The sequence below is a fragment of the Barbus barbus genome (genome assembly GCF_936440315.1).
Source record: "Barbus barbus genome assembly, chromosome: 41".
NCBI classification, from domain to species: Eukaryota; Metazoa; Chordata; class Actinopteri; order Cypriniformes; family Cyprinidae; genus Barbus; species Barbus barbus.
Window position 1 is genome coordinate 25,353,981 of NC_136719.1, and position 20,240 is coordinate 25,374,220.

The 20,240-nt window shown below is 40.1% G+C and overlaps 1 protein-coding gene across 1 annotated transcript; it reads left to right on the plus strand.

Moving 5' to 3' along the window:
* Window positions 1–1,011: 1,011 nt before the first annotated feature.
* LOC306860948 (protein-glutamine gamma-glutamyltransferase K-like) lies at window positions 1,012–17,282 on the plus strand (the record flags this gene model as incomplete). Its single annotated transcript, XM_079402974.1, has 14 exons — window positions 1,012–1,016; window positions 1,789–1,901; window positions 2,130–2,321; window positions 3,623–3,871; window positions 3,957–4,075; window positions 4,494–4,601; window positions 6,574–6,751; window positions 6,958–7,096; window positions 11,488–11,680; window positions 11,817–11,970; window positions 14,636–14,920; window positions 15,504–15,664; window positions 16,830–16,966; window positions 17,108–17,282. The coding sequence occupies 14 exons, from the start codon at window positions 1,012–1,014 to the stop codon at window positions 17,280–17,282; spliced, it is 2,208 nt and encodes a 735-aa protein (XP_079259100.1).
* Window positions 17,283–20,240: the final 2,958 nt, after the last annotated feature.

The window sequence follows — 20,240 nt, forward strand, 5'->3', positions numbered from 1 at the left end:
CACACACTGTTAACTGTTGTACCTTATATAGACAGGTGTGTGCCTTTCCAAATCATGTCCAATCAACTGAATTTACCACAGGTGGACGCCAATCAAGTTGTAGAAATAAATCAGGGATGATCAATGGAAACAGAACTCAGAACTGAGCTCTATTTTGAGTGTTGTGGCAAAGGCTGTGAGTACTTGATTTTCTTTTATTTTCTTTCTCCTGTTTTTATTTATAAGAGATATGCAAAGATTTCAAATCAACATTTTTCAAGTTGACATTATGGGGTATTGTTTGTAGAATTGAGGAAAATAATTAATTTAATTCATTTTGGAATAAGGCTGTAACATAAACTGGAAAAAGTGAAGCACTTTCCAGATGCACTAAGTAAAGGCAAGGTGTCAATTTTGTTTAATGGCGTTATGATTTCTGCTGGACTTTTGTTCATTCTGTCTGTTCAAGTAAGTCCTGTTTCTGCCATCTCTAAACTGACAGCACATATCAGTCTTTGATTTAGCCTACAGCTAATTAAATGATGTATTTTTACTAACATTATGATACCACTACATGCTATTAAACTACTGAACGAGCTCACATTTCCATCACTTTACCTGTGAGTCAATATCAGATGTGATCATTAATTTGAGTTTCTGAATAGAATTGTTTGACGAAGCTTTCAGTTCATCTGTTACAGTAAGTTTAACTTTCACTGAAGTCTTTGACTCCCTTGCAGTGATTTACTACTGTAGCCCTGCACATTATTGTGAATATGAAAGCATTTATAATCTCTGCTGAGTGTGTATGTTTAGTTTTGGTTAATTCCTTTTCTGTTGACAGCTGTCATCAAGTTAAAGCAGTTTACGTAATTGTGTACTGTTAGAAACTGCTCAACACCATGTATGTTTTAAGGCTAAATCTTTCTTGAAAGTCATGCAAATATACAAAGTCACTTGAAAATTTAGCAAAAGGCGGCATGGTAATAAATCCAGGACTGCTAGCAGAGCGAACATCTTCATTTCATCGTAATGCCGTATGTGCATAGTATGCCCATCTTAATATGCTTAGAATAATCTACTTTTGATGGATCGGAAGGTGTTTTTTTTTTTTATTAAACCCATTTAAATTACTTGCAAAACCAGAGTACAGGTAGCTCATTTCTCAGTGGCCTAGAGCAGGGGTGTTCAAACCTGTCCTGGAGAACCCCCAGCTCTGCACATTTTGTATGTCTCCCTCAACTAACACACCTGATTCCACTCATCAGCTCATTAGTAGAGACTGCTAGATCTACATTGGGTGTGTCTGATTAGGGAGACATACAAAATGTGGAGGGCAGGGGTTGCGCACAGGGATGTTTGGTCCAATTCTGTAATTTTCTCATTTTTTCAGTCAAAATATCTAAACATCCTTAAAACAATATAAATGCATCTGAAAGGCAAAAGTGAATGCAAGTCATTTTTTCTTGTAGCTGATTTTTCCACTAACTTTTAAATTTAAGCAATTTCAGTTTGATTTTAGCATGAGTGAAGTAGCAAAAAACACATACTGGTTAAATAGTATATAACATAAATGGTTAAAATGTTAAGTTTGTAACTTTTAATTTGAAGTATCTGAGTTTATTACTTTTAGAGTTTTATATATATATTTGGAGTGATTCATGTCTAATAAAATTGATTTCTTATTCTGGGGTTGCCTTGCAATGGGGCAACAATTGTTTTCTGTCTGAAACAGCTGTTGTGTTGTGAGCTTGTGTCTGATATCTTACTGTAATGCTATATTGATGTGTATTTTCCCTTATATTTCAGGCTGATTGTAGAAATGTCTAGCTCTAACCCCAACACCAACGAAGATCCCAGTGCCAGCACCCCTGCAGCTGTGTCTATGACCCCGTCTGCATTGGAGACATCAGCTGCTGCAGGTGAGAAGGAAAAAGAGGGAGGCTCATCTGCATTAAAATAAAGTTCTTTAAGTTTAACTTGGAAAGATTTCTTTCCTTAAAAGATGCATAAAACCTCATTGTGCAAAAGAATGGAAAATGTATAAAACTGCACTTTATTTGGGTTCACTATTGCTGGAAAACACTAAGATTTGATGCTTTAAGTTGGTTGATCTTGGGTCTGTATATCTATGTTTCTCTTTCTCTCAGACAAGCTTCTGATGGTTCATTCGGTCGACCTCCTGAAATCCAAGGATGGGCAGAACCGTCTCAAGCATCACACAGACACTTACTTCAGCGACAAGATGATCATCCGCAGAGGACAGACCTTCCAGATGTGGATCGAGTTCTCCAGACCCTTCAACCCCAAATCAGACAAGCTGCAGCTGCAGCTGAAGTTAGGTGAGCGAGCCGAGTTCACAAAACATGTTTGACTTGTTTTTTTGTTTTGTTTTTTTAAATCCCATAAGGCGCTCAGAAATGACTTGTTTCACCTTTTAAAATGATCTGCGAGTGTCTTCATTTGACACTTTCTAAGAAGTCAAATCTCTGCACATGACCGCCTCAAGTCTGGACTTCTTTGGGTTCCCTCTTGCTGTTTGTTTCATGAATATTTTTCATGATTACTGCTGTACTTCTCATTCCCACTGGACCCCTCTAACATGACAAGCACACTCTATTTCATTTGCATATTTAGATCTAGGGACGTGTTGAACAATTTCTTTTTTTTTTTTTTTTTTTTTTTTTTTTTTTTTTTTTTTCTTAGACCTAGAATCAAAGTCACCATTAAACTCCAAGAAGAGCAGAATTGAAATCCGCATCAGAAGATTACAAAATCAGGGGTATTATAGAGGTATTGTGGTGTGCGTGTATATTAAATAAACATTTAAAAAAACTTGAATTTGACAATGACAAACTGGAATAAAATAACTTTAAATATTTTATTTAATCCAGCTAGTTGGTAAATCAACATTTCTCATCATTAGCTTAACTTGCTGTAGCTGCTAAAACTGAAACAAATAACTAATAGACAAGTAATTTATAAAATTACTAAAACACAATGGTGAAAAACTCAAAAATAAAAACTAATTCAAAAAAATGAATAAGAACTATATAATAGTAAAATTCACTGAAAAGAATCAAATATTTGAGATCTTGACTTAAATCAAATAAAAGCAGTACCAGAAGAACAGCTTGAATCAAAATATTGGGTGCCTATCAGATGCATTATAGAAATTCAGAATTAAAATTACACCATCCTTAAAACGATCAGAAACAAAATCCTAATCCAACAATAAGACTCATTTCAACTTGTTGTTGGATTTATGGTAATTCTTTCTGTAATCAACCGTCACTCATAAAAACATGCTACAGAAATGAAAGCAGGTTTTGTCAATGTTTTTCATCTGGTGTCTGATGCATTAGCATTGACTGAATGATAAATCAGTGTGTGACACAGACTGAAAGATGCCCAGACAATCTGACTGTTGCTCTTTATTCAGAAGAGAGAACCTGACAGATGAATCTTTTCGTTCGTGATGGATGCGAGTCATGAAATAGTTGGGTTTGGGCCAGGACTAGTTATGTAATCTAATCCAGCTGCTCCTTGAGTCTCGTTTACTAATGGATCTCCAGCTGAGTCACTGACAGATTTGATTAAACTAAATCAGTCTAATATTTACATTTCTTTGTTTTTGACACAGATCCCATCTTCACCAGTCATTCCGGGATTCTCATCTCTGTCCCATTAGTGGATGTCCTGGAAGACGGCTGCTGGGAGATGAAGATCGTGGAGCAGAAAGACAAACGTGTGCGGCTGGCGGTCAACACTCTTCCCACCGCCTCCATCGGCCGCTACAGGGTGACCGTCGACTCTTTCTCACCGAGTGGCAGGTTGCTGTTCCCCTGCACCCCAAACGACATCTACATGCTCTTCAACCCCTGGTGTGAAGGTACGGCGTCAACAAGACAAGCACACTCTATTTCCCCCTTATTTACATTAATGAAGTAACACCCCATCGATCTGTCTCTCCTCAGATGATCCCGTGTATCTGGATAATGAAGCGGAAAGGAAGGAGTATGTTCTGAATAGCATGGGCAGAATTTACTACGGAACCGAGCAGCAAATTGGAGGCAGAACGTGGAATTTTGCCCAGGTGTGGAAACCCAATTCCATTGTAGAGGGTGAAATTGATTTATTGGATGTCCCAATCAGGTTTTTATGGATTCTATAATTATACAATTCTACTGTCACAGTTAAGAAAGTCCATGTGTTCCTTGTTCTCCTGCCCGGTTGGTTCTTTTCCTTTTAGTTTCCTCTGTTGCACATTAGTTTCAGGTGTTCTATAATGGGTAAATTAATATAATCTCTGGATGTTTACTTGACAATTATTTGTGCTACGTTTGCGATTCTCCGGTTTCTTCATCGATTTCTTGTTAAACGGCTAGTTTAGATTACACTCCCTCGATGTGGTGTTTTGCTATTGCTAGTGCTATTATTACTGTTGTTGGCTTTTGTAGTAATATTTATTGCTATAGTGTTTTTTTTTTTTTTTTTTTTCCTCCCCCTCTCAGTTTGAACAGGACATCCTGGAAGCATGTCTGTTTCTGCTGGAGAAGGGTGAGGTGGCTATGACCGAATGGAGGGATCCAGTGATCGTGTCCAGAATGGTATCTGCTCTGGTGAGTCACATTCAGATGACATCGACATGGATTCATAAGAATTCATGAATGACACAGATTTGAGAAGGTGAATTACAGTGGACAGCATGTGGTAGTTTTGGGTTCATAGGAATCTATCTTTCAAGACGGTACATGTTGAGCGCCGGTGCTTGTTTACAGAAGCACATGCTTTCTCTTTCATTGAAACGCACTTCTCCTGTCTCATCTGGTTGAGCCTAACTGGAAGGTGAGATTGTGACGAAGCGATGGGTTATCTGAAACTACAAGCAGTTCTGTCTTCGCTAGTTTGAGTTGAAGGTGATGGTCCATTTACATTTTACATTTACATTTATTCATTTAGCTGACGCTTTTATCCAAAGCGACTTACAATTGCTATATGTCAGAGGTCGCACGCCTCTGGAGCAACTAGGGGTTAAGTGTCTTGCTCAGGGACACATTGGTGTCTCACAGTGGATTCGAACCCGGGTCTCTCACACCAAAGGCATGTGTCTTATCCACTGCGCCATCACCACCCCATCCAGCAAGAAATGTCTGTTAGACACGCTGAGATGTGAGCAGCTATCGTTGGATTGTCAGAATGGAATGAGAGGTAGAGTTGTGTCCTCCGCATAGCAGTGATCTGAAAAGCCATGTTTCTGAATGACAGAACCTAGTGATGCCATGTAGACCGAAAAGAGAAGTGGTCCAAGAACTGAGCCCTGAGGCACCCCAGTAGCTAGATGTTGCGACTTGGAAAGCTCACCTCTCCAAGATACTTAGAGTCTTGCCTCTCTGATAGGTCCTTCAAACCACTGGAGTGCGGATCCTGAGATGCCCTTTCTCAATAGGGTTGACGCAAGGATCTGATGGTTGACCGTATCAAAAGCAGCAGACAGATCCAGCAAGATGAGTAATGAAGATTTGGAAGCCGCTCTTGCAAGTCTTAGGGCTTCAACAAAGCAAGGCAGTTTCAGTCAAATGTCCACCTCTCAAGCCAGATTGGTTACTGTCCAGGAGGTTGTTCGTGTGAGAGACCGAGACTTGGTTCATAACTCGTTCAAGTGTTTTTGCAATGAAAGGAAGGAGAAACCGGTCTATAGTTCCCTAAAAGTGTTTTTTTTTTTTTTTTTTTTTTTTTTTTTTTTTTTTTTTTTTTTTTTTTTTAAACTAGCCTTTTAAGTGCTGAAGGAAAAATTCCAGTGTGAAGGGATGTTAACTATGTGAGTGCAGGTACAACTGCAGGAGAAATGGCTTGAAGGAGATGAGATTGAATAGGCTCAAGCGGACAGGTAGTAGGATGACTGGATAGGAGAGATGTCCTTTAATTCTATACACTTCTGAATTGATGGATCTAGAACTGCAAAAAGGTTTGTCACATTTTACTTTTGCAGTCTCCCTTTTAAGATTTGTTACAAATGTCTTGCATAATCAATCTACAACAAACACTGAAATAACAGCTACAACAAACACTGAAATAACAGCTATGTTAATTGAAAGTATAATATTACAAATATACACACAGCCGTTTAAAAGTTTGGTTTGGTAAGATGTTTTTAATTAAGTCTTTTCTACTCACCGAGGCTGTAATATTTTTGCTCTTACTGTATTGGATCAAATGCAGAGTATTAATGGCTGTTTTCTGTGAACATGTTGAAGTGTAACTTATTTCTGTGATCAAAGCTGAATTTTCAGCATCTCTTCAGTGTCACATGATCCTTCAGAAATCATTCTAATATGCTGATTTGCTGCTCAAAAAACATTTCTGATTATCAATGTTGAGAGGAGTTGTGCTGCTTAATATTTAGTAGAAACCGTGATGCATTTCATTTTTTCAGGATTCACAGATTTGTACAATGTTCTTTGCATAGTCATTTAAATTATAATTATTTGACTTCCTGCGTTCTCGCATGTTTCCTGATGTTTTGAGGAATAGAAAAGATGCATGATTCAAGAGATGAAAAGCACCTGTTTTTGAAGAGCTTTTCTGTGACAGGTGAACTCCAATGACGACCGTGGTGTGCTGAGGGGTAATTGGTCAAACAACTATGAAGGCGGGACGAGTCCCACTGCTTGGAGCGGGAGCGGCGACATCCTGAGACCGTATTACAAAAGCTCAGGGACGCCTGTCAAATTCGGCCAGTGCTGGGTCTATGCAGGAGTCACCACCTCTGGTACGTTGGATATGTTTTTATCACAGTCAACAGCCAGGAAAAAAAAAATTGTTTTTAGGAATAAAAATCGGTGTGAATCTGAACAAAGTAGTGTCTTGCCTTGAGCTTTTGACGTTCAGGGCAACTCTAACACTGTCTGCAATTTTTGCATTAATACTGTTAAGAGTTTATATAAATCTCTGTAATGTTTCTTCCATTTCTCTCAGTGTTAAGATGTCTTGGCATTCCCACCCGTTGTGTGACCAACTTCAGCTCTGCTCACGACACGGACCTTTCCTTGACCACAGACGTTTATCTTGATGAGAAACTGGAGCTCCTCAAAGACGAGACCAGCGACTCTGTCTGGTACGATAACAACCATCACCTTAAGTTCCTTTTACGGTCATTAATGTCATCAGTGCCAGCTTCATGTCATACTTGGTCTCTCTGATCAGTAAAAACGTATGCATGGAAAATTTGACAGTTCTCAAATACAGCAATCATTAGACACTTCACTATAATAACCCCGGTGCTATATTAAATGCAAACTAAAACCACTTGAAATAACCTAAACTTGAAATAACCTAAACCTTGGCAACTAACTGAAATATAATTTAGTAATTTTCCTTTAGTTTAGTTTAAAGGTGCAATATGAGATCTTGGAATGCTAACTTTAGCCTGAAAGCGAACGTCCCACCCTCCCTGCAATCTAGTGATGGGAAGTTCGGATCATTTTACTGACTCGGACCTTTGAGTCTCGTTGAGTCCCCAGCCGACCCCCCCCCCCCCCCCCCCCCCAAAAAAAGAGTAATTTTGTTCATTTTAGCAATGGAATTAAAATGTTACGTGCTACTTCCCTAACACATCTACTGCTTATGCCAACGTTGATCACGCTACGAATGATACAAAACTTGGTATATAAAAAAAACTGAAATAAATCATTGTTTACCTGGGTCTTTAGTCTGATTAGCTCGCCTCTTATCTGGGTTTGAGTCGTTTGTTCATCACGTGACCGCCTCCTAAAATAAACTAGGGATCCTCAAATCTGGCCCAAGAGATCCACTTTCCTGCAGAGTTTAGCTCTAACCCTAATCAAACACACCTGAGCATACTAATCCATTGTCTTCCGAATCATTAGAAAATCACAGGTAGGTGAGTTTTATCAGGGTTGGCGTTTAAACTCTGCAGTGCATTGGCCCTTCAGGGCAAGATTTGAGGAACCAGAGCCAGAAAGAATTTATTAGTTCATCTCTCGAGTCGTTTGTTCTCTTGTCACGTGACCACATTGGATGGAGAAACTAATTTACAAATGGCAGCGTAGTAGCTATTCTTTAATAATTATTATTAGGGGTTCAAGCACATTGTAAGGATTCTTTTTTTTTTTTTTTTTTAAGGTTTTACTGTAATCCCAATCTGGCATAATTTAAAAACTGAAATTAGTTAATTTAATTTATGACTTGCAATAAGCTTTGTCACCATTTATTTAAAATCTATGTGCAACAAAGTGTAAGCATGCCTATTGAGTATTAATATACTAGTTTAATCATTTCACTTCTGTTTGTGTGAGCATATTCTCCATTTTGGATGTTTTGCTGTCAGCAATACATCCAGGTTGGCCTAGACCACCTTAAGTGCTTGAACCCCTGGTAATCGCTGCTTGCAGCTATATTTATTGTCCTTTACTCTTACAGTTACTTGACGTGTTTCTGGTCCCACATTGTAGCTGCAAGATTAGCCGCTTGACGTCTCCGCTTCTAATTCGCCCCTGACTGCAAGTCGGACACTTGGTGACTGTAGTGATGATCGCATGGTGTTTCCATACTCTTCACAGAAAGTGAATTAAATGTAATTGTTTGCTCAAACATTTGTGTATTTGACACTTTATATACTGCTTAATACAGCGTCATCTGTTCAAGAATAAACTTCAACAAACACAGGCTACTAAATGCAGATAAAGTGGGGGTATACAGGTGCATCAAACTGGAATGTCGTGGAAAATTCATTTCAGTAATTCGACTCAAATTGTGAAACTCGTGTATTAAACTACTTCAGTCTGTGTGCATTGAATTTAAGTCTTTGGTTCTCTTAATTGTGGTGGTTTTTTTTTTTTTTTTTTTTTTTAGGCTCCCATGTAACAAACCCACCAATTCACTATCGCAAATTGGAATACTTCACAAGACCAGTAAAAACACTTCCCAGAAGGCCAACATTTCAATAACTATGTTCATTTACTGTATATGTACTCAATACTCTGTAGGGGCTCCTTTTGCTTTAATTACTGCCTCAACTCGGCATGGCGAGTTGATTAGTTTGTGGCACTGCTCCGGTGTAATGGAAGCCCAGGTTGCTTTGACAGCGGCCTTCAGGTCATCTGCATTGTTGGGTCTGGTGTCTCACCCTCCTTGACAAACCATAGATCCTCTATGGGGTTCAGGTCAGGCGAGTTTACTGGCCAATCAAGCACAGTAACACCACGGTCATTGAACCAGCTATTGGTACCTTTGGCAGTGTGGGCAGGTGCCAAGTCCTGCTGGAAAATGAAATCAGCATTTCCATAAAGCTTGGCAGCAGAAGGAAGCATGAAGTGCTCTAAAATTTCCTGGTAGATGGCTGCGTTGACTGGACTTCAGAAAACACAGTGGACCAACACCAGCAGATGACATGGCAGCCCAAATTATCACTGACTGTGGAAACTTCACACTGGACTTCAAGCAACATGGATTCTGTGCCTCTCCACTCTTCCTCCAGACTCTGGGACCTTGATTTCCAAATGAAATGCAAAATTTACTTCCATCTGAAAAGAGGACTTTGGACCACTGAGCAACAGTCCAGTTCTTTTTCTCCACAGTCCAGGTAAGACGCTTCTGACGTTGTCTCTGGTTCAGAAGTGGCTTGGTAGCCCTTTTCCTGAAGACGTCTGAGCGTGGAGACTCTTGATGCACTGACTCCAGCTTCAGTCCACTCCTTGTGAAGCTCTCCCAAGTGTTTGAATCCGCTTTGCTTGACCGTATTCTCAAGCTTGCGGTCATCCCTGTTGCTTGTGCACCTTTTCCTACCCAAATTCTTCCTTCCAGTCAACTTTGCATTTAATATGCTTTGATACAGCACTCCGTAAACAGCCACACCTTTCAGTAATGATCCTCTGTGACTTACTCTCTTTGTGGAGGGCGTCAATGATTGTCTTCTGGATCATTTCCAAGTCAGCAGTCTTCTCCATTATTGTGGTTTCAAAGAACAAGGGATACCCAGAATTTATACTGTAGGGATTGCGCCAATCGCCAACAAAATGGAGACATTTTGATGCCATTTCACTTGCCGTTTGCAGTTCTGAATCATGACCACAGCTGGGACTGCTCCATCTTTAAGCCTGGCTTATAAAACGTTTGTCAACAAACACTTGAGACTCCATTGCTGGCCCGAAAAACAAACCGTATTCGCTGTTCACATAACCAGTGGGTTCTTTTGGGAAACTGAACTAGGTTCTCTTTCCCTCACAACCAAAAACACCCCTTTAGAGACATTCTTCTCGAGCGAGTCCCGTGCAGTGCTGTCGAATGAAATGTTGAGTGTGCTCTGGTCGTTGCTGACACGGGCACGTTTTTCCGGGAGAAATGCCCATATAACGAGTTCCAAGTTCGAGTAACGAGTTCAGCAAGAACCATGATCCAAAAAAAACTTGTCTGAACCCGAATTTATTTATTTTTTCTGCACAGAAATACTGTTATACGTCCAAATAGTTTTGAAACCTGGTTAAAGAGTTGGATTCTCATGCTTGGCATGGACAGTGTAAACTACTCGATGCATGAAACAGCATTGTACCCCCCCTCCCTTAACTGAATGCGAGACATGCAAAATATGCAGAGCAGGGGGTGCAAAGACTGGAACCGCTGGGCTACATGTGTCTTTCACCGGTGAGAGAACTTTATAGCATTGTAGTATTTTTACCGACAGTACCACGAAGGAAGATCAGGTCGTTTGTTTGCCTGCCGTTCTTGCTCTGTCTGCACAGTGTGCGTGAACGAGCTGACGTATCCTGTCTGCGCGAACAGGGTGCACAGTTATGCCAGTACATGCGTTGACAAGCAGGTAGGAAAGCCAATTAAAACGCTCGGATCGAGCATTTTGATTGGACTAATACTTCTTGGTCCTACACTTTCCACAGACTATATAAATACAGAAATGCATTTAGACCACTTAAATTTAATGATTGCTTTGCTATCAGGATGTGAAGAGACTTTCAACCAGAATAACAATTTTCTGACGACAATCACCTATGGCACCTTAAGTACTAAAGTAACAATGATCAATACTAATAATAAAAAAAGTAAAAGACAAAATTAATAAATTATAGACCTGTTTAAAAAAAACCGCAACCTTTAACTTGAATGTAAAATGAGTTAATTTACAAAAACTAATGAATTTTAAAATAAAAAATTGTACATCAATACTTTGAAGACAAAGGGACACAAAGTGTTGAGGTAGAATTGTTTTGGGGAAAAACTAATAAATATCTTTAGCAAACTTAAAACTAATTCTTCATGCTAGGTTATTTCTTGGAATTTCATGACATATAGAACATCTCTTCTAATTTAAGTTTAAGTCACACAAATCGGTGTTTTAAATGCTCTGAAAGTATTTAGTTTGAGGTTGGTCAACTTTTTCTGAAGGTAAAGTGTCTTGTTTTAGTCCATGCCCGTTCAAGTGTAATTTTGTAAATTGGCAATTAACACTCACATGCTGGCTTTGTTTCTCTGTAGGAACTTCCACGTGTGGAACGAATCCTGGATGACTCGTCCAGGCCTCCCGGCAGGTTACGGTGGGTGGCAGGTTGTGGATGCGACCCCTCAAGAGCTTAGCGAGGGTTCATACCGCTGCGGTCCCACCCCCGTCTCTGCCATCCGCAACGGACAAGTAGACCTGAAGTTTGACACTCCTTTCGTCTTTGCTGAAGTGAGCGCTTCATACAAACTACTTTTTACCCTCATTTGTGTTTGACATTTCATACTTTGCACTTAATTTAGAACATCGGTCCAACAACTACTCAAAACATCTACTGAATGGCTGAATTGGTTTCACTGTATCTCAGGTGAACAGTGACCGAATCTACTGGCAGAAGAAACCTGATGGCAGTTTAACTCAGGTTCATGTGGAGAAGAGCTCAATCGGTCATCAGATCAGTACTAAAGCTGTAGGATCTGATGAACGTGTGGATATCACACACCTCTACAAATATCCAGAAGGTAACCAAACAAATGCATCTGGCCTAAAGCTGCCTTCCTAGAAAGCATTATAGACCTGTTCCCGATGGATACAGTTCCTTAATTTCATGCAAATTCTGAATGGTGTCTGCTATGAACTAGGGATATGCCGGTATCAAATTTGTAGCAAATTAATTGCTAAAGTTTATCACGGTATACTGTTACGATACTGCAATTTAATCTCAAAGTGTTGTCAATGCAGTATAACAGGTTTAATAACTACTTATAACAAATAACCAAAACTATAAATGCAACAAAGCCATATTTGGTGTATAAATTAAAAATTAGATTAAACTGCAAAGGAATTATAAAGACCAATAGTTATCACATTTTTCAATAAGATCTTATTAGTAAACCTTAGTTAATGCATTAACATTCACAATGAGCAATAGCTACATTTGCTACAGAAGTTATTTATTTAAAAAAAAAAAAAACCTAATTTAATGAGCTAACCTGAACTATCACAGTTGCAACTCCTGATTTTAACAATGTTAAATATTGGCATACCTAAGATTAATGAATGTTTAGAATTTTTCATTGGAGTTTAACTAATAAAGCCCAAGTGTGACCGAACAAAGAATCAAAAAGCTTTCAAACAATATCTAGGGCATGTTGTAGTCCAGCTTAAAATGTAAAAAGATTTGAAAATAGCCTAAAGACTATGTAAGTATTTGACACTGAACACCTTAGCATGTGATTTTTATCATGCAGCCCTAGATTTGCTCTTTACTGCGCATTTTGTCAGTAAAGCCAGTTCTTTAATCAGCGTACATTTCCATCACATGCGTGCCTTCACATGGAGCATTTACATTTACTACACAGCCGTATTCACTGACAAGATGTGCATTAAATATCTTGTGATTTATCATGCAGCCTTAACAAATACACACAATGAATGGCTTTGAATTTAAAGTGGTCCTGATATTTTAAAGATCATTATTTGGTGTAACAGAATATGTTGACATGGTTTAATGTTCAAAAAACATTTTTCAAATGCTGTACCTTTTTATTATAGTTCCACTATACCCCGCCTCTCTCAAACAAGTCCTTTTCTACCAATTCCCTTTATCCGACAAGTGTAGTCTGCTCTGATTAGCCAACTGACCCAGTGCATTGATTTGGCCAAACACCACAAGCATGCGTCAGAAATGTAACTCCCCTTACCATAATAGCAAGCTTCAGCTTTCTAAGTAAATACAAAGACCGTTAATAGTGTCCTTTTGTTCTCCTTTCGGGCTTGAACTGATGCTAAAACGGAGTCATGTGACCGACACAGTGATGAAGCTCGTATGTGTTTGTGCAACAAGCCGCAATTAAAGGGATCGTTCACCCCAAAATTAAAATTTGCGGTTTCTCACCCTCTGGTCATCCAAGGTTTTTTTTTTTTTTTTTTTTTTTTTTTACACGTTGTTTAATTGAAAAATGCACTAAGATTAACGATAGTATAGGAATTAAGATTTGCGAACAATCTCTCCGAAGTTCCAATCTAAATCAGATTATTCACAATATGCATTCCCTAGTCCTGATCTGAATAATGATTTGTGAATCATTTCACTTTGGATCTTTCAATTCGTGAAATTAGATTCACAAACCCGCTCCGAAGTTCTGATCTAAATGATTCGGGATCCACACTCCGAAATCACGATCTGAATTAAATTAATCCCGATACGTGATCCGTTTGGAGCGCTTTGAAACTGAATAATTTTGCAGTGCACTGGTTCTTATTTCGATGTATTGGTTCTATTTCACCCCTCACTACGTGATTTTTATTACAAGTGATGTCGAAATTTGGAAAATGGCTTTTAAACTCTTTTTGCTAGTAAATGGCTTGAAATGATCGAGGTTGCAAGTTAGAGTTTGAATCGATCTGAGCGGTTCCAGCATAAGTGACTCATTCAATTGAATCGGTTTGTCTGTTCTTCTGCATTGTCTGCAGCCATGTTTACTCGACACTGTCTGTAGTACTTCTGGCTTAGCTCGCTAGTTTTGAGATCAACTGAAATAAGTTTAGTGTCTACTAATAAAATATCAATATTTCCATTCTGAAGATGAACCCGAAATATCCAACAAATGTTCACACGACATAACCAGTTTACTGCTAACTAGTGAAACGCTCCATTGATATGGCAAGCTGCAGCTCAAAATTCATGTTAGATGGGAACATTGTGAATTAAGCTACAGAGTCGATCATAATGGCACAGTTACTTTTGTAGTTTGACCACTGCAATTCAGTTGGAAACAGTCAATAGGAAATCAGTCGAAATAATCCAGTTCTCATTCAGATTATTGTTGTATCTGATTGTATTAGTTTAGAGCAGGGGTCACCAAGTTCAGTCCTGGAGGGCCTTACAGAGTTTAGCTCCAACCCTAATCAAACACCTGAAGCGGCTAATCAAGGTCTTTCTGGGTATACTTCAACTTGTCTCAACACACCTGCCTGGAAGTTTAGAGTTAAACTCTGCAGGACTCCAGCCCTCCAGGATCAAGTTTTATGACCCCCCTGGTCTAGAGCAATAGTCTGCATCTCCCATTTGCTCTTTTTACATTGACTAACACACAACCACTAGGGTGACGGTTTGATTTTGACATTGACACAATAAAATATAGTAACTCTCACTCCTCTTTACGGTCCGTTCATGTCCATCAGGTTCAGAGGAGGAGCGCATAGCTGTGGAAACAGCCAGTCGTTTTGGCTCCAAGCCAACTTTGTATCCGTCACCCACCGACAACGATGTGAGTATTGAGATCGTCATGGACGGGACAGGACCACGTATCGGTGGAGATGCCAAACTCTCCATCGTCCTGAAGAACACCAGCCCAAAGCAGCGCACGGCCAGTCTGCTGTATGAGGTGATGGTCATGTACTACACTGGAGTGCTGAAAGACATCGTGAAGAAGGACCGGATTCCTATTGTCCTTACACCGCAAGAGAGTGAGTGGAGTCTGACTATTAAACAGTCCCAGCAGAGACTTTTCTCTGGTTATTGTGCCTCACAATGTCTGAATCAGTTGCTGCTATTATCAAAAATAAGGTAAGGTACTACAATGAACCTTTTAGGTGCAAACAAGATATAAAGTTGCCCCTTTTGGTGTACTTCTCTAGTGACAAGCTGTTGTTCTCCTAAACGTACAATTATTGTTTTGTTTGATTGTAGTAATGCTTATTTTTGATTAGGGCTGCAAAATATATATTTTTTTAAATCATTTTGCGTGTATTTTTATGCTCTTGTAATTTTATTATTTCATATATAAATAACATGTTTCTTTATACATAATAAATTAACACAGTACATGAACTGAATCATTTTGCAGTCCTATTTTAAATTGAATCCTGTTCATGAACAAAGTGTTAGTGTTTCTTACACGCACTGAAAATTTAGCATGGCTAATTGGTCACTCTTATGGGCAGTGAGCAAAGAGGAAACCTTTAGTGGAGTTCTGTGCAAAATGACATGGTTCTCATTGTAATGGTTTTCTCATTGTCACTAATGCCATGCCCCTTTGTCTCCTTTCAGCCAAGACTATTCCTTGGACTCTGCAGTATGAGGAGTACATGAATCATCTGGTGGACCAGGGCGCTCTGATGCTCACGGTCACTGGAAGGGTCGATGAGACTAAACAGATTCTAGCCACACAGTTCAACTTCAGACTGCGAACACCAGACCTCATACTCTCTGTACGTCAATGAGACTAGTCTTGATTGGTGATGCATCATAACTATTGCTGTCAAAATGGGCAACATTAATGCAGGCGATTTTTAACTTTCTTTTTTTTTTTTTCAGTTTAACAGCGTTAAATATTTAACATGGGGGCAGGGTTAGGGTTGGCCACCCCATTCACGACTGCTGCTTGTCTTTTTCTTGACCAGAATTGCGTTTATTTAATGTCTTTACATCAAACGAGACTTTTCCGATGCACACACCACTTCGCCTCAGTGCCAGGCGCTAATCAAACAAGCTCTGAAGATCTGCAGGTGACGATCGGCTTCAGCAGAACGTCATTGAACTGTGGTCAGAAGGTGTTGTCCAGCCATGTTCCTGTCCTGTCAGCCGTTATACTGTGCTCATAGTGCATGCTCTGCAATTGCATGCACAAATACGGAGGCGTGTGCTGTAGCCTGTATAATTTCATATTAAATCACGAATGAAACTACAAGCATGCGTGTCAGATCTACATTACGTTCAGCAGCGGCAGCTCTTAAAGTAATGGCAGCCTAATAACCAGCTGCTGTGATTTCTGTTAATCCAAGGAAAGAGGAAATAAATTTTTTTTGTAGATTTATAGAGTCCTCTTTAATTTAGACTGGTGTTAACTTGCTCAATTTCTGTATGTCTTACATGCTGGTACTGGTAAGTTCTATTTAATGGGTTTGTGAAGATTGTTTTAAGTTCACCTTAAAAAAAAAAAAGTCTAATGTTGAAATTCATAGCTCTCAATTATACGGTGATGTTACATGGCTATAGTCAATGTTTAAATATTAGGAAAGAGCAATTTCCTAGAGACATCAGTAGTATTGGTATCGGTGATACTTGCCTTCAGCCATAAAGATGACATTAAACAAATTTGAGAAAAATACTGTCTTTGTTTCTACATTAATTTGAAGAGTGAATGAAGTTATTGCAATATAAAAGTATTTAATAACTTAAATGTTTGGGATTAATTTCAGAGAAAATGTGCAATTGTGACCGCTCCAATCATAAGTGGTACATATGACTTGTGCTCTATATTCACTGTCCTCTAAAGTCACATGATTGTGTGAGGAACAATTTAATTCCCTCAATTTTAGCTCTCAAATCTCATTCTCATTTCATTCTCAATCCATTGTGTTTGTGCTGTTTCAGCCTCTGGAGGATGCTGTGGTGGGTAAAGAGCTGACCGTCAAGATCACGTTCCAGAACCCGCTGTCACAAGTATTGAAGAACGTTTTGTTCCGTGTAGAGGGACTGGGAATGCAGAGTGTCAGAAAGATCGAACATGGGTAAGACTTTCAGTGTTTAACAGCATTTTAATTTCAGCTGTGATAGTTTATCAAATTTAATGAAGTACTGTTACTATACATTTACTGTGTCTGAAGAGTGAAAAGCTTCCAGTAAGTTTATATTCTGGTTCTGTCTGTCAGTGACGTGGAGAAGCTTGCGACGGTTACACTGATGGAGAAGTTTGTTCCTACCGTCTCCGGCTCTCAGAAGCTCCTGGCATCGATGGACTGCCGTCTGCTCACTCAAGTGCATGGATTCGCTGATATTGTGGTGAAACCAGAGTTAAACGAGCACTACCAGTGTAAAGCCTTCTAATGCTCAGTTTACTTAATGTTAACTTAAGACACTAATTTATATGAAACTGATGCAAGTCAACAATAAAGATCTCCTCCTTGTGCATATTTTGTCTCCTTGTACTAATGTTTACGTGAGCAGATGTTCATGAACTGAAATCACTCTCATGTGTATTTGCATAATGTACAAGTTAATTTTTTATTTAATTCACAAGCAATTTAGTTTTTATTCAGATGCTGTTATATCAAGAATTGCACCATTTTGCATGCAATTAACAGCTGGAGATGGGGAAAGAAAAGGTCTTCAGTAACTTGTTTACAAAGTAACATGCACAATTCTCTGGAAATGTAGGATTTTGTTGATGTTCATGAAGTCTCATTAAAATTCATAAACCTTTCAACCTAGATTTAAAAAGCTGAAAATGTGAGGACTTCAAGGTAGCCCTATAAGGCAACCAGTAGAGACCAATAGGCACATTACGGTTTCCATTAAAACGGTACAATTTCCATTATAACCAGTAAATCCGGGTGTATGTTCACTACTGTGTGTACACTTGGTTGGGTTAAATGCAGAGCACAAATTCGGAGTATGGGTCACCATACTTGGCCACACAAATAATTTTTTTTTGCAGCAGCCGGGTGGGCTAAATGTTCACATCTCACACAGTTATTTCCTGTTAATCACTGAACGAATCTACATCTGTAAACCTCTGATAGGAAACGTCCAATAGACATTGCAAACACTAAAAAAACCCCCATCTGATTCCGTTATGTACGTGTGCTATCAGGGTTGGCTTTAGAGCTGAGATGGGAGTATTGATTTTGGTCCATTTCCATGTCAATATTAAGCAAAAAACTAAATTTTGCACTAAGCAGGTAAACGATTCATTAGTGTAATTTATGAAATTCTAGTCAACAATGTGCCTCAGAGCAGCACAGTAGACCCACCAGTAAAATCACAAAAGAGGTCACGGAGGATAAAACATTTGTTTAAACATGTCAAATATATATGTGTATATATATGCTTAGAATATAGTGTGTAGTGCTCACTCTAGACCGGGTGTGTCTCACTCATACTGGAAACTGAAGCTGTGGGCTCTTTGATCGCCCCCTGGTGGCTGGCTGCAGTACAGGTCATAAACCCCGCCCTCTCGATGTAAACGAATGGGACTTGAGTCATAACAAAAAAATGAATTACACTTCCAATACAATTTTCCAAAATATGATTTTGGTCATTTAAGGTAGTTGTTATCATGCTGATATGTTCAATTGTTCGTTTTTGTGGTAAGTTTGATTTCAGCTAGTAATTTGATGCTATAAAAACGGGGTGTGTCGTTATGGTTGATTGGGTCTGTGGGAGTTTGGTTCCGCGGCTCCACCTCACAGACTCGGGCTCCAAACGAATCTCTACTGTGCAGACTCTGGCTCCAAATGACGTCATTTACTCACAATGGCAGCGGCTATACTGAGATGTATTCGCTTCACTTTTCTATAATGGAAGGAAGCGGAGACGCGTCGTTCATCTTTTTTTACAGTCTATGCTCTAGACGGTGTGGGGTTCACAGTGTGGATACTGGAGGAGCAGAAAACAAGACACTTCCAGAGATGAAGGGTGTTTCTGCTCGATACTAACAGTAGGTGGCAGTAGAATAAGTGGTAAACGAAATGAAGCTGCAGCAGAAGTTCACACAGTGCTCACAATTCAGAAGAAACCAGCAGTACTAAATGAAATAATACATGTCTGTCCATGCTGGATATTAATATAATACTATATAAGTCAGCCCAGAGCGCCATTTCCTCAGAATCTTCTCCTTCAGCGACAAGACCATCTCTTTGCTGACTCTGCAAGAAGCCGAAAAAATAAGCTTACCTGCTCTACGCTGCTCTTCACCACTTCTGCCATCGAAACCGGCCCCGGCAGTGGACGATTTCCCCTGCGGAAAAAAGAAAAGGAAAAAAGAGCAAATTCCAGAGCAAATTCCTGAGCAGATTTCCAAAGCGCGTTGATTCAAATGCAGGGACCTCCCCACAGCGCCTCTCATTGGATGCGAGTGGCCTGGTTTCCTTCAGTGCATCTGAGGAGGAGATAGCCTATATTATTACTATATGTGAGATATTTAGATATGTCTTTGACGGCATCTGACGCTAACGAGTGGGCATGTTCTGGCGAAGAGCTCGAAGCTCCCCCTCCATCTTAGTCTGCGCGGCCCAGAGTGGACTCGGAGCTGATCCGCGTTCTCACATATGCTGTGGAGGAAATAGGCCTGGCGTGGATGGCCCCGGAAGAGCCTGCCCCTGGCCTCCTCGACGAGTGGTTCCTCAAGGCTCATCATCAGCTTTCCTCACGACAGCAACCAGCTCCGTTCATGCCAGAGGTCCACAAGGAGCTCACTAAAACCTGGCGAGCTCCTTACTTGGCGCGTGTGAACCCCTCTACTGCAGCAGCTCTCACCACTGTTGACGGCGCTGAGGAAAAGGGGTATTGAAAGCTCCCCCCTCTCGAGGAGGTGGTGGCTGCACACCTGCTTCGGCTGACGAGCTGTGGACTAAAGACGGCAACGCATCCTTCAAAGCCCTGCACGATGACGTCAGATCTCGCCAATAGAGCCTATGCAGCGGCTGGCCAGGCTGGTTCAGCTCTGCATACTATATCCGTGTTCCAAGTGTTTCAGGCCAAACTTCTCCGTGACTTGGACGAGTCTGGCCGAGATCACAGCGCGTTTTCGGAGCTGCGAATGGCGACGGATTTAGCTCTGTGCGCTACCAAGGCGACGACGCAGGCGGTGGGCAAGGCCATGGCCAACCTGGTGGTGCTGGAGCTAACATACATCAGGGACGCCAAGAAAATGGCCTTCCTCGATTGCCCGGGTATCACCCAAGGGACTCTTTGGTCCAGCTGTGGATGCCTTTACGGAGAGCTTCACCGAGGCACAGAAGACGTTGCAAGCGCTGCGTCATTTCTTGCCTAAGCTCCCCAGCC